General features: G+C 55.5%; 1 protein-coding gene across 1 annotated transcript in view; it reads right to left on the bottom strand.

Annotated features, from left to right (window-relative positions):
- ITGA9 (integrin subunit alpha 9) overlaps positions 1-14,840 on the bottom strand; it is a 242,502-nt gene that overhangs the window by 169,817 nt on the left and 57,845 nt on the right. The window contains exons 14-15 of the mRNA XM_036431802.2: positions 10,658-10,812; positions 4,965-5,125 (exon numbers count right to left, since the gene is read on the bottom strand). Coding sequence (XP_036287695.1) covers positions 4,965-5,125; positions 10,658-10,812 — 316 coding nt within the window. The remainder of the gene's footprint in view (positions 1-4,964; positions 5,126-10,657; positions 10,813-14,840) is intronic.

Genomic DNA, 14,840 nt, shown 5'->3' with positions numbered 1-14,840 from the left:
CTCTCTCTTCAATCAATACAAACACATCAAAAATAAAAACACTGGGTCTCTGATGACTGAAGAGCCAGAGACACAGGGGTGAGGCCCAGAGCCAAGGCAGAAAGCTTAGGGCACATCCCAGGGGGAAAGGGTCCGTTCACCTGGACCAGAGCCCAAGGCACATGCGATAAAAATCCTATATGATGTCCTGGAGGCCCCACCGGGGGCAGGAACAGAACAAAACACGGGCCAAGCTGTGAGCCAGGAGGCAGGTGTTAGCATCACCCCCCCCCCCGCCCCCCCCCCCCCCCCCCAAGTCCTCTAGGATGGAGATCCTTCTCACCATATAAGGCATAAAAACCAGGGAGAGGAGGAAAGGGGGAAAAGCGATTGGAATAGGCTTAAAGAAAAAAAGAATAAAGAACCTAAAGATAGCCTAAACAAAACAGCCCGCCCGGCCAGCCTGCCTCGCTGTCTGCCGGCCATATGGTGTGCGATAAGCCAGAGCACTTTTATTTATCTGCCTCCGCTGTCTATTCAGCCCTCGGACAGGCTCCACTCTCAGGCTGCTCTCAGGCTGCGACAACCGGCTCCCAGGCCTGGCTCCCGGAGGCAGCCGGGCGGCATCCTCCCCCCAGCCCTGCTGCCTGTCTCAGCCCCACAAGTGCCCTGGCCTCCACAGCTGTTCCCCCACATCTGGAGAGCCAGCCGACAGGCCAGGCCAGCTGGCCGCACCGCAGACAGCCAGCCGGCTCATTAGCGCTCACCCTCACTGGCTTACTTGGCCATGACCAGGGTCCTCTGCTGGGACCCAGACAATACCCAGTAGAAACACACACACACACACACACACACACACATACACACACACACACAAACACACTCACTCACACACTCACACACACACACACACTCACACACACACACACACACAAACACACACATTCACTCACACACTCACTCACACACACACACACACACATTCACTCACACACTCACATACACACACACATACACACTCTCTCACACACACACATGCACACACACACACATACACTCACACACACACTCACACACACTCACACTCACAAACACACTCACACACTCACACACACACACACTCACTCTCACACACACACACACATTCACTCACACACTCACACACACACACACACACTCACACACACACATTCACTCACACACTCACACACACACACACACACACTCTCTCACACACACACATGCACACACACACATACACTCACACACACACTCACACACACACTCACACACACACACATTCACTCACACACACACACTCACTCTCTCACACACACATGCACACACACACATACACATACACTCATATACACACACTCACACTCACATACACACTCACACTCACACACACTCACACACACACATACACATACACTCACACACACTCACACTCACATACACACTCACACACTCACACACATACACACACTCACACACACTCTCACACACTCACACACACACGCTCACTCACACATGCTCACACACACACTCACTCACACACCTCTCCTAGTAGCAGTAAGTTATCAGACACCTTGAGTGTTGCTTAACAAGGATGCTACCTCGAACCGTCAACGCCTCAGGGCTTACGCCTTTCTGATGTAGCCACCGCCCCCATCTCCCCACATGGGAAAATGGTCAAGCAATAATGATACCTGCATTTCGCCAGGTCCAAGTTCACTGCTGTTCCCTATCATGTGTCAAACACAAGGCCCTCGGGCCAAATCCGTCCCGCCAGGCCTTGCAATGTGGCCCACACCGCACTGTCATCACTGCGCTGTCATCACTGCACTCCGCTGCGTTTCCATCACAATGACAGTTTATGACTGTTCAGTAAACCATTTGGCCCGCGATTTAGGCTGGATTTTAGATTTTGGCCCCTTCTCTGATTGAGTTCGACACCCCTAATCTAGATAATCACATGAAGGTCTATGCCAGCTCTGCACTCCTGAGGCCTAACCTGAGCCTCCACCTCTATGATCACCTCTCACACTCTCCTCTCCTCAGCCACGTTTGCTCTGAACGGAGAAGTGTGACGCGGGGGGCGGGGGGGAAAGGGGGAGGGGGGCCGATGGATAAGGTGCATCTTCCAGCAGAATGCCCAGTGAAATCTGAATTCTGATAAACAAAAGATCCATTTTATTAAATTTTAGCCTTTTTCGGTTTACTTTTCAGTTACAGTTTACATTCAGCATCCTTTTGTCTGAGTCCAAGGGTATGGTTCAACAACCCTATCCTGACGTTGCCAGTGCCCACCTTGTACTCTACAGTCACTACATTATTAGTGCCTTCATTCCCTGAGTTGTCCTGGGCATCCTCGTGATTATTTCAACAAGTACATTTCCATTGAGGTGTATCACAGGCGCTATTTGGGATGTCCATACACTAAACAAATTATTTGCTGTTTATCTGAATCTCATGTTTACCCAGAAACCCTCTGGTTGTATGCGTCAGGGGAGGAGGTGAATTCAGGGGGTGAAAGGAGTATCCAGTGCCGAGGAATGGCCAGCCACTGACCCCCCAGGCAGAGGCAGAGACCACAGGAGGTGGGAGGGCCCCTGTGATCCAGACCACGTGGGAAATGAAGTGAATGTGGGCTTTGGAGTCTCACAGAGCCAGCTGGTGTCCAATCAGATGAGTCCAATGAAACTGCTCTGTGTCTCAGTTTCTGCATCTCTAAAATGGGCACAGAAATACTTACCTTAAAAGGTGGTTGCAAGAATTAAACATGACATGATGAATATACTCAAAGGACCTTGCATGGAGCCTGAACACAGCAGGTGCTAAGCATTATTATCATTTGATTGAGCTATACACGGAGTGGCCAGATTATTAAGATTTCTGAACGCATAATAATCTGGCCACTCAGTGTACATCCTATATAAAAAAAGGCTAATATGCAAATTGTCCCCTTGACCAGGAATTCAACCAGCAGGCAGGCCAGCCAACCACCGCTGACCATATCCCACCCATGCACAAATTCATGCACCAGGTCTCTAAAAAATACACACACACACACACACACACTGAGTGGCCAGATTATTATGGGTTCAGAGATCATAATAACCTGGCCACTCAGAGTATGCAATTGCCAATATTCTAACAGTCTTTCTGACTTACAAAAAGGGCCATTTCATGTAGTGTAACCTAATATTATTGGCCAGTGCCTTTCTGACAACAGCAAAAATAGTCCACCGATTAGGGGTGAAGTGTCATTCTATTATTGCTTTTGCCCAACCAAATTATAATAATGCTTACCTTCAGCTGCTGGGCCATCCATCCTGAGGGCTTTTAAGGGCAGCAAGAACTGCTTTATAAATAAATGGCTTTCACCCAGTCCTTAGAGCAGTAGGTCTGGGCAGGTCCTAACACGAGTCCGGGCAGGAGACGTAATCCAGGCCCAATGACAGGCCTCTTAGGGGCATGGACTCATGGGCTCTGGGCCAGGCCAAGTGCCATGGATGTGTGCCCCGTTTCTCTATATACAACCCAGAAACATCTAGAAGCAGCTGTTATTCTCCTGCTCTGGCACTTAGGGCAATAATAGAATGATACTTCATCCCTAATCTGTGGACTATTTTTGCGATCGTCAGAAAGCCACTGGCTAATAATATTAGGTTGAACTACATGAAATTGCCATTTTTGAAAGTTAAGACTGTTAGAATATTGGCAATGACATATAACTCAACCAAATGGTAAGAATGCTTACCGAGCATCTTCTGTGTTCAGGGTCTATGCAAAATTCTGTAAGTGTATTTATCATGTCATGTTTAATTCTTACAACCACCATGCAAGGTAAGTATTGCTGTGCCCGTTTTATTATTTAAATATATTTTTATTTAAATATATTTTTATTCATTTCAGAGAGGAAGGGAGAAGGAGAAAGAGAAACATCAATGATGAGAGAGAATCATTGATCAGCTACCTCCTGCATGCCCCCAACAGGGGACTGAGCCCGCAACCCGGGGAATGTGCCCTTGACAGGAATGGAACCCAGGACCCTTCAGTCCGCAGGCTGAAGCTCTATCCACTGAGCCAAACCAGCCAGGGCTACGTGCCCATTTTAGAGTTGCATAAACTGAGCCACAGAGAGGTCAATATATTCATCAACTGGACACCAACTCGGTCTGTGAGACTCCAAAGCCCACATTCATTTCACCTACCCTGTGGCCTGGATCACAGGGGTCCTCCCACCTCCTGTGCCCTCTGCCTCTGCCTGTGGGGCAGTGCTGGTCATTCCTCTGCACTGGGCACCACCAAGATTCCCACCCTGCCATCGCCGCCTGCCTACGCAGGGCCCACTCTGTAGCTGCTCAAAGGCTGGCCTCCTGAATTAGCAGCAAAGCGTACTTAACAAACAATTTCAAGAGGAGAAAAGCATCTGAGCGTTTATTTAGAGTGAGAGGGGAAAGAAGCCAAAGAAATGCACTCCTAAAATAAACACCGAGTAATCAAGGGAGAAAAAATCTAGTCCGAGGGAGAAAAATCAAGTCCAACCAGTTTTAAAACGCCTTACCCATGACTACGAGCTAACACGTGGTGGACCCCTGAGAAGGCATCAGGTGCAGTGCGATCCAGCATCACCGCAGACCCAGAAGCACGAGCTTCTGTGACGGTCCTCTGAGCAGATCACTGGGCCTCCCCGAGGGGAGAGGAAGAAAAACCTCCCGAAAGAACAAGTCAAAGACAGAGAGGGTGACTGGTCTCCTGGCCCACCCACCACAACGCCCCTCGGGGACCGAGGCCAGCGCGGTAATACAAACAAAGGGCCGCCAGACTCAAACGTTAGAACGAGAAGAAAGGAACGCCCTCCTGCGTGAGGCGATTTGGGAAGTCAGAGCGCACGCCATGCACCAGGAAAGCAGCTTCCGAGGTTCCACGAGAACATGGGCGGACCTCCAGGTCGGAGGATGCACAGCAGCACTGACCTTCACGTGTGCCACATAGTGACGGCACGTCTCCTCCATGTGCACCAGATGCAGCTTCTCCGAGACCTGGCCCGCCGTCTCTCCCAGCAGCACGAAGTAGACCCGGGGCAGCTGGCTCTTCTCCTTTTTGGCCACATCCGCCGTCAGGACGTAATTCAGGCCTGCCAAATAAAGAAGGGCAAAATGTCAGGGAGGGCAGACACACGGGGTCAAGGCCATCTGTGGGCTCACGAGGGCATCTCCTAGACACCTAACCCTCCACGGCACAGGGGCCTGCTGCCCGGGCCCAAACCTGCTGGGTGAGAAGCATGCAGCCCGGTGCACGTGGAATCCAGAGATGAACAACCGGATGCCCTGGTCGCCCCGGCCTTCCTGCTGGGTCTCTGTGCGTCACACTTCGTGACTCTCCCCGACTGAAGCCTCACGAACTATCAACAGAGCCACCCAGACCTGCGTCAGCCATCGACTGTGCTCAACGCGATCCGTGTCCTGCAAGGCAGACACCCTGTCGAACCCACAGAGTAATAGCATGGGGAGCTGCTCAAACGATCAGGCTGCCTGGAGCAGGGACTTCTACAAAGCAATGGGATCTATGCCAGTGCAAGGCAGGAAGGACCCAATCATTTCCCACTCACACGGCAGAGGCTAAGCCGTGCCCTCTAGTCACTCCGCTGGGTACAGACCGTGTGCCAGGCACGGTGTGGGTGCAGGGGCCACATGGGGGAACCACACAGACCAAACCCCCCGTCCTCACAGGACGGACACTCACGGAAACTCACACACACACCCACACACACACCCACACAGTCTAAAGTAGGGGTGTCGAACTCAATCAGAGAAGGGGCCAAAATCTAAAATCCAGCCTAAATCGCGGGCCAAATGGTTTACTGAACAGTCATAAACTGTCATTGTGATGGAAACGCAGCGGAGTGCAGTGATGACAGTGCGGTGCGGGCCACACTGCAAGGCCTGGCGGGACGGATTTGGCCCGCGGGCCTTGTGTTTGACACATGTGGTCTAAAGCTTTCTTCCCATGCGGTCATCACACATGGCAGAGTGCCTCCCATGTTAACAAAGCCATGACCACCCTGGGGCATGTGTGTGTAACACCAGCCGGCAGAGCCTGCTAGGACACAACCTGGGACTTTAAAAAAAAAAAAAAAAAATATATATATATATATATATATATATATATATATATATATATACTTTATTGATTTTTTACAGAGAGGAAGGGATAGGGAGAGAGAGTTAGAAACATCAATGAGAGAGAAACATCCATCAGCTGCCTCCTACACACCCCCCACTGGGGATGTGCCTGAAACCAAGGAACATGCCCTTGACTGGAATCGAACCTGGGACCCTTGAGTCCGCAGGCCGATGCTCTATCCACTGAGCCAAACCGGTTAGGGCATAATCTGGGACTTTTAAAAAAAAAAAAAAAAAGTCACAATAAAGACTGCACATTGGATGAACCCAAAAGGTTCTGCCTCTGTTATGTGGGTCTGTCAGAAAATAGAGGACAGCGCATTTTATTAGGTAAATATGGCGTTAGTATCCACAGGCCTATTTCACGGCTTGTCTGTACCCAAGAACCCCATTTCAGCGGTCAGCCCCTTTGTACCACTCTATTGTAGCTGCTTGGTGGGATACGACATTTGTAAAGTGAGAGAAAAGGAACTTTCTGTCCGCAAGCGGCCATAAGAGATGGCTAAGCAATGGGAAGGCAGAGGACCCGGGCCCTGCCCCGGCCCCACCCCCCAGCCTCTTCGAAGCTGGGCTCTGGCACCCTCACACCCACAGGCACCGACATTTGGGAGGCCAGGCGCCCGGCATGGCCCTGGCTTTGAATCCCATCACAGGGCTCAGCACCAGGGGAGGCATGGAGTAGGAGAGAGGGGAGTGACCTGGGCTGGCACTCGGCAGCTGTCACCGGGCATGCTTTTGATGCATTTAATGGTTTTCCTGGGCCTCTGCCATCTCAGGCCTCTTGCCATGCCAAGCTGGCGGATTCCTGGGCAGCAAGGGCCAGTCTGCCCCAACGTGTTGATGGCGGCAATAGCTGATTTCCACGGCAAGGCTGGGTCACCAGGAGCGACCTGGGCCCTCGATCACCCCGGGAGATACTCTGAAGAGGAAAGGAATGCCTGTGGGAAAGGACTTCGCAGAGCACACACAGGAACCTGTGCAAGAGCTGCACCCTGACTGCCTGCCAACAACAGCGGAAAGTGGGGTACAGGCATAGAATGTCAAGCATTTGTGGCAATCCTAGGGACCAGTGAGTCCAAACCCTCATTTTTCAGATGAGAAGCTGAGGCCCCAAAAGTGAACTTGACTTGCTCCAGGCCAGAGAGCCACGCAACTCAGGGCGGATTCTAGACCTCCCCAGACTACCATGCGGGTGACTCCTCCAACCCGGGGTTCTGGGTGCATCTTTTATAGGGCCTGACACAAAACACACCTCACCTTTCTGAGTGCACAGCCCAACAGGTGCAAAGATCTACAATAGAACTGACCTCTGGCCAGTTTACTTTTTACCGGTCACCACTGCTCTGAGCGTCGGCCACGCAGTGAGAAAGGACACGTGCAAGTGAAGTGAGTTTCCTAGTTCTGTTTAGCAAGACCGGAGCTAGAGAGGGGCATCGATGGAAGAGGAGCCAGGGGCCTTGGCAAACCACCGTAGTGGTGGCAGCTGCCAACCGGGGTCTCTGGGCAGCCCCCTCCCTGGCCTTCCTCCTGGGTGTCAATCCTGGCTGCCTTCCCTCGGGAAGGGTGACCAGGCAGAGAGCACAGGTGTGACCCATCTTGCCAGCAGCGAGCTGACGGAGCTCGGAGAAAGCCTGGGCGGAAAGGAACACAGGAAAACAGAGCGGATCGTAGCGGGGCCCCACCCACATCCTCTCGGCTTTTCCGGTTTCTCAGCTGTCCAGCCTGACCTGCCCCTGTCAGTACCTGCACCCCCTTTCCCGGGGGCTTTCGGGTGGCTCTGCCCAGGTGCAGGACAGACCAGAGGCACCCAAGGGCTCAGTGCCCAGAGCAGCCCTCAGGACTGCGTGACCCAGCTCCCTCTTCCCTCAGGGATTACTCTGAGGGGTACTCTGGGCACCGGAGCCCTTGGGTTCCCCGCATAATTCACCTCCCGCCCACGGTGGTGACGTGCTCAGTCACACACCTTCTACGTGGCAGCTGTGATGATGGTTTATGTGTCCACCCGACCAGGCCACAGTACCCAATACTTGGTCAAGCACCAATGTGGGTGCCACTGTGAAAGTGTTTTGTGTGGGGGTTTTGTTTGTTTGTTTGTTTTTTGTTTTGTTTTTAAATATAAGATTAACATTTAAATCAGCACAAAGTAAATAAAGCAGATTACCCTCCATAACGTGGGTGGGCCTCACCTAATCAGTGGAAGACCTAAAGCCAAAAAAAAAAAAAAGACTAAAGTTCCCCCGAAAAAGAAGGCATTCTGCTTCCAGATCCACACACCCTTGTGCCCTGTTTCTCTGCAGAACCCTGACTGGTGCCGCTGCCTTCCCTTCCTGTCTCACTGTCCCCCTTTCCTACGGGTGCTTCCTGGGGTCCACTCCTGCATCGACGACGTGCACGCGAATCCTTGACTCCAGGCTCTGCTTCCGAATTAAAACAGGGCAGGTCAGGGAGAGGGAATGAGCTCAGCTTTCAGCGCGTGCCAAGCACGGTGCTGGGTACTTGACAAAGACCGACTGTGGTTCTCAGAGCCCCACCTCACTGCAGAGTCTCAGACGCCATATATCCCTCTTGCAACTCAAGGGACAAGGGACGGGAGAAGCAGCTTAGATACTAGAGACTGAGCCGAGGAGCACCGCGGTGCCCTGCTCGAGGCGGCAAGTGGGCATGGCGGCACGTTCACCTGCCAGACTCCTCTCAAATGTCACAGTGTACGGTCGCAGACAGGCTGAATCACCCAATTCCACTCTGCCAGCCGTCCTCTGTGTGGCTCTGCCACGATGGAGAGCTGCAGGCAGGGGCTGCAAGGCTGGAGGAGGGAGAAGGGGCTTGCTCCGTCCTGCCTGCCTTCCAGCCCCACCAGCTGAACCCGCATCCGTTTGTCACAGCAGCTGGCTCAACAGCAGTTCTCTCAAGTTTCCATTTCTCCCCCTCAGCCTGCCTCCCTGCGCCCCTCTGGAACCCAAGCAGCACCAGCCAGCAGCCCCCCTCCAAGCTTCAGGTCCTGGCTTTGCATGGGGCTCTTCCCCCAGCCTCCAGGTCCCCGAGGGAGTGGCCCCCCAAAACGTAACCTTTGCCCTTGATTCCCCTAGGTCAGTGGCCGGCAAACTCATTAGTCCACAGGGCCAAATACCAACGAGACAACGATTGAAATTTCTTTGGAGAGCCACATTTTTTAAACAGCTTCTTCTTCTTCTTCTTCTAAGATAGACTCGCCCAGGCCGTAGTGTTTTGTGGAAGAGCCACACTCAAGGGGCCAAAGAGCCGCGTGTGGCTCTCAAGCCGCAGTTTGCAGACCACGGCCCTAGGTGACCAGAGGTGCTCAGAGCTAAGCCACCTGGAGGCTTGCGGGGCCCCACCCTCAGAGAGTCTGATGCAGTTACAATTTGCATTTCTGACACGATCTGGGGACACCACCTGGCGCAGACCTAGAAGCGGTGGCTGCTTCCTGTGGTTCCTACCCGGTGCTCTGTGACCTGCTGAACCGACGCCCACGTTCCACTCCCTTTGTTAAAGTAACTGCTGTGGCTTCTGTCTTCCTGACTGGACCCTCCCCGCGGAGCCAGGGCAGCGTCACCCCTACAGCAACCCTCCGGAGTCCCCACGGTACGGCCAGAAGCCACAGCAGCCCCCAGGGGCGTGGCGAATCAGCTGGCCCTGAATACTCCCGTGGCCACGGGGGAGCCGTGGTTCTCCAGGGCTGAAGCGGAAAGGGAAGAGGCGTGTGGAGTCTCTTTCCCTGCAGTGCCCTCCCTGTGCATGTGCCTGAGCCCCACCAGGTCCCAAGGGGGAGAAGAAACCAGAGACAAGGCGTTAACACCAACGGCTGTGGCTCCCACACCGGCCCCCGGGGTGCTGCGGCCCAAGGTGGCAGCAGGTTGATATCACGGAGGACACCATCCGACCATCCGATCGCTGTCCCGGAGGCTAGCTCCCCACCGGTGCCTCCTTGTTGCCCAGCCCAGAGGCAGCCCTTCGCTGGCAATCCCGGCCCCGGATATGCAGGCTCTCCTGTGCCAGGCCTTCGTGCCAACACCACACCACCACCAGGGCTCCTCCGCAGCCACCAGCGACGAGAATGGGGAAGGCTCCTCATCAGAGGCCCAGGCATGGCACTGAGCTGCCGGCAGCACTGTCGGCTGGGCTAGGGGGAGGGCGGAGGATGCCCTGGGCCTGGACATCCCCCCACCCCACCTTCATCTGAAAATCCGATCTTCCCCAAAGCCTGCCTTCTATGCCCAACTCCAGAACCCCCGCCGGAAGCTGGACTCACACAGCCACCTGGCAGCCCATCCATTCCCACAGTGGCTGCTCATACCCTTCCCAACCTTCCCGCCATGCCACTGCCCGCTCATTTGGGGGCAGGTTTCTGCATTTCTCCTTTCCCGGGAAGACTGAGCCATAGCTCGTTTCCCTGAACATCGGGGGGATCTGCGGCCCGCTGCCTGCAAACCCGGCTGGGAGGCACCCCTGACTCGGTGGCTCCTTACCGATTTCTCCGGGCACGTGCCTGCCGCGGAAGCGGAAGCAGGCGGTGACGTTGAGGCAGTTCACGGGCTGCTGGCCGTCGCGACACGGGGGCGCCGTGATGTTGATGGAGACGGGGAGGAAGATGGACACGTCCACCGTGATGACCGGTCTGGCCCTGCGGGTCAAGAGAGGAAGGCGACTCAGTCGTGTGGACCAGCGGCTGCCGGAACCAGACAAGAACCGAACGGACGGGACAAGCCCCAGGCCTCCGGCCCAGCCCTCAACGTGGGACATCGCCCAAGAGACAAGGGCTCGGAAGCTCGGTCCATACTTTTCTCTGGTTCCTCGGCTTATTTCGCAATACATGAACCGTTCGCCCCCCAACAATAAGGGCAGGTGGGCTGTTAGCGAAACCCATCTGGTGGAAGCCATGAACGAACCACCGGGTGTTCAAATACCACCAATTAGGTCCCGAGTGCCATTTCATCAGGAAGAAATGAGTATGTGTGGTGTTGGACAGCCGACAGCAGGACTCGGGAAACAGATGCACCATTGGGACCCCCTCCCCCCCCACGCCTTCACCGCCATTAGAAGCAGGAACTGCGAGGTTCCAGGCCTGGCCAGGGGGCCAGACCTCCTATGGAGTCATTCAGCATTTCTCTGAAAGACCTTGACCCAAGGAGTCCCAGCTGGTGACAGCAAAGCCCTTCAGAGCTGAGGGGACCCACCCGCCTGGCCCCCGTGAAACCCCATAAACATCCCTCTCCTCACCCGGACACGGGCCCCTCCCCGCTGGGCTGGGTGGAGGGGCCTCCCCGTTGCAACTCCCCAGAGCGGGTCAGCCCATTGTGCTCTCCCGGCAAACATCTGCTCAGGGGCTGCTCGCCACCTAAGCTGCGGCCTGACCTTCTCCTCCCCGCCAGGCCTCACAAAGAGACCGCTTTGCCCCCACGGGGCCCTGGCCTTCGTGCACGGGGCTGACATAACAAGATTGAGGGGCGTTCGCGGCCCGAGAACAATGACCTTCCTTGTGCACGGTGACCCCCTCCAAGCGTGGCCAGGGGGACAAGGCAGATGGGAACGAGGCCCGACACCAGCTCCAAGGGAAGGAAGCCTGAAAGGAGACCTCGGAGGAAGAGGGGGCCAGGGGATGTCACTGCGGCTCCCGGGGCCAGGAGACGGGGGCCAGAGGAACAGCTTGACGAGTACAAGGGAACGGCGGGCGGGGCTCCCGGAGCAAACCCAGCTTCGGGACGCGCGGGAGGCAGGTCACAGCAGGGCCGGAGAGAAACCCAATGGCCTGGCCTTCCCAACGTTCTTCTGGGCTCGTCCTTGGAAGATGAAGCTGTCACAGCTTCTCCTGGTCAATGTCCGTACAGATGGTCACTCCCCAGAGCCTCCCAGGTCCTTCACGGCCAGCTCAGGGCTTCCCCTCCCTTCCTTAGCAACCCTGGCAGTCTATGCCTACCCCTGCTGCGGTCTCTGTGTTCGCATACTAATGAAGGGCACTGTCTATTTCCGAACCTGCCCCACCCACCTGCAACCCCCTTCCCTACTCCCCTGAGGCTGGGATCCCATCAAATTCATCCCAATTGGTCTCAGGATAGTAATCGTTCAAAAGCCCTTGTTCAAGGGCTGCAAACTGCCGAAACCGGTTTGGCTCAGTGGATAGGACTCACGCAGGCGTCTTCAAACTACGGCCCGCGGGCCACATGCGGCCCGCAGAGGAGTCTGATCCGGCCCGCCAGGTTTTTTGGGCAGTGAGCGCAGCCGAGGTGTTACAGTAGGAATTAGTAGTTCATATAGTCCAGCCCTCCAGCTCTCTGAGGGACCGTGATCTGGCCCCCACTTTAAAAAGTTTGAGGACCCCTGGTAGAGCATCGGTCTGCGAACTGAAAGGTCCCATGTTCGGTTCCGGTCAAGGGCATGTACATTGGTTGCGGGCACATCCCCAGTAGGGGGTGTGCAGGAGGCAGCTGGTCGATGTTTCTCCTCAACGTTTCTAGCTCTCTATCTCTCTCCCTTCCTCTCTGTAAAAAATAATAAATTAAAAAAAAAAAAAAAAAAAAGAGCTGCAAACTGTACTCCATTATTGTAAAAGGGATCACAAACCGCAGGAAAGCCCAAAGTTTCACCAGACAGACGAGGTCCCGGGGAGAGCGGGTCTGCACCCTGGCCCGCCCAGGATATGTCCTCGTCATCGTACCTAAGAGAGGCCGGCGCCCTGCCAGCGTGGCTAAGTGGTTGAGCGTCGACCTATGAACCCGTGGGTTCGATTCCCAGTTGGGGCACATGGCCCCGGCTTGTGGGCTGGATCCATACGGTGGGGCGTGCAGGAGGCAGCCGATCCACGCTTTTCTCTCATCACTGATATTTCTCTCTCTCCCCGTCTCCCTTCTTCTCGGACAGCAATAAAAATATATTTTTAAGAAGGAAAAGAAAAGCCAGCCCCTCCCATCAGCCCAGGGGCCACCTGGGGCATCTGGCTCCCCCTCCCGCGGCAGAGGTCTGCAGAAGGCGAGGCGAACAGGAAACAGAAGGGAGCGGGCCAGACAACGTGAGGAAAGTTGTTCACACAGAACCCTTTGAAACGACCGGCGAGGACCTTCCCGGGCACATCTCCCTCCAACGCCGGTTCCCTCCAACCTTTGTGTTCCAGCTCCAAGTATTGTTGTTGGACCGGCCGGAGCCCAGAAATCTTTCATGGGCCTCTCTGATCGCTTCCTCTGCCTCCATGGCACCACCCCAGCCGCCTATCGTCCCGCCACAGGCCCTGGCCTCCCCGGCTAATCGGAGAGAACAAACTTCCTGAGGGCAGAGCTGGCCCCGCCTGCACTCCTGTAGCGGGGCCAGCCTCTGAGATGAAAGCAGAGGGGCACCTCAGGACAGCCACACACACGTGTTCCCGAGATTTTATTCTGGGGGAAGCTGGTGGCTGGAATGCCTTCCGACGACTGGCAGCCATAGCTCCTGTCTAACAGGTGAAGAGTGAAGCCAGGCAGGGCGCCCGGGGATCTCTCGGGGTCAGTGCTGCTGGCAGGCAGGGCAGCGATGGGTGGACGGAAAGAGCCTGAACGGCTGGGGACGGCGCTGGCCTGCCTATCCTGCCCCGAAGCCACCCGCGTCAGTGAGTTTTTCTCCCAGCTCAGCCCAAGGCACCCCTCGCCCGCACCCCGAGGACCGTCCGGGAGGACACGCACATTTGTGGGGGGCTCCTGGCCCTCCTCCCTTCTCGGGTCCCACCAAACCCTGAGGGAACTCCCAGTCTCCCTAACTTGCCCAGCGGGTGGGTCATGGCTAGGACACACTTAGCACCTTCCAACATTGAGGGGCTGCTGCGCAGGAGACAGGGGACCGAGAAGCAGACCCAGAGGGAGGCAAACGGAACCTGGTTTGTGTCAGAAGCGCTCGCCTTTCTGGAGCACCGAGACTGGGCCCCGTCCGAAGCGTTTCGCACGCACCCATTCACCGAGTTCTCCTGAGGACCCCGCGGGTCGGCACCACTCACTACCTTGCTGAACAGATGAGAGAGAGGTCATCAGACTCACCCGCAGGCGGAGTCAGGCTTGGGACCCAGAGCGGCAGGCCCCCGAGTTCACACTCTCAGCCTCTGGGGGATTCTGCCTCTTCTAAGTGTCTGGGGCGGCCTGGGGGTTAACTGTACCCTCGGAAGCCGAAGGCACTGCTGCAGGAGAGGGACCTGGGGAGAGGAACCACATGGCCCCTGGGACCCCTTCCAGCGCCGAGATCCTCCTCGCCTGTTTTAGAACGCTCTGCCATCGGGCTATTAACAAAACCTAGGAGTTGGCTCCCACTCCAAAGCGTAACTCTGCCTCCTCTGACTCATGCAGACAGACATGCTTGGAGATGGTTCCTGGGGGAAGGTGGGGGCGGGGGGAGGGGGGACGGGCCTCTCTCTGTAGAGGAGATACAGGCTGTCTGGGCCCTAGCCCACGTCCCTCAGCTCCACGGCCCCCAGGGAATGACGTGCTGACCCTCGGGCAGAAGGCTCCCGGTCCCTGGGGGTGGGGACTGATGAGGTGAGGAGGGGAGGATGTGCAGGATATAAGGTGAAGACATGGGACAGGACAGCGCTTCCCGGGCCCAAGAGTCACGGGACCCACAGGAACGGTCGTGTGAGCACAGCCCATGAACAAAAGGGATCGTGCGTGGCTAAAAGCAAAACCCCTAAGGCCCAGGATG

The sequence above is a fragment of the Pipistrellus kuhlii genome, unplaced genomic scaffold (assembly GCF_014108245.1).
Source record: "Pipistrellus kuhlii isolate mPipKuh1 unplaced genomic scaffold, mPipKuh1.p scaffold_m20_p_11, whole genome shotgun sequence".
Lineage (NCBI taxonomy): Eukaryota > Metazoa > Chordata > Mammalia > Chiroptera > Vespertilionidae > Pipistrellus > Pipistrellus kuhlii.
Note: the sequence above shows the minus strand (reverse complement) of the source record. Positions and strands in the feature narration are given on the sequence as shown.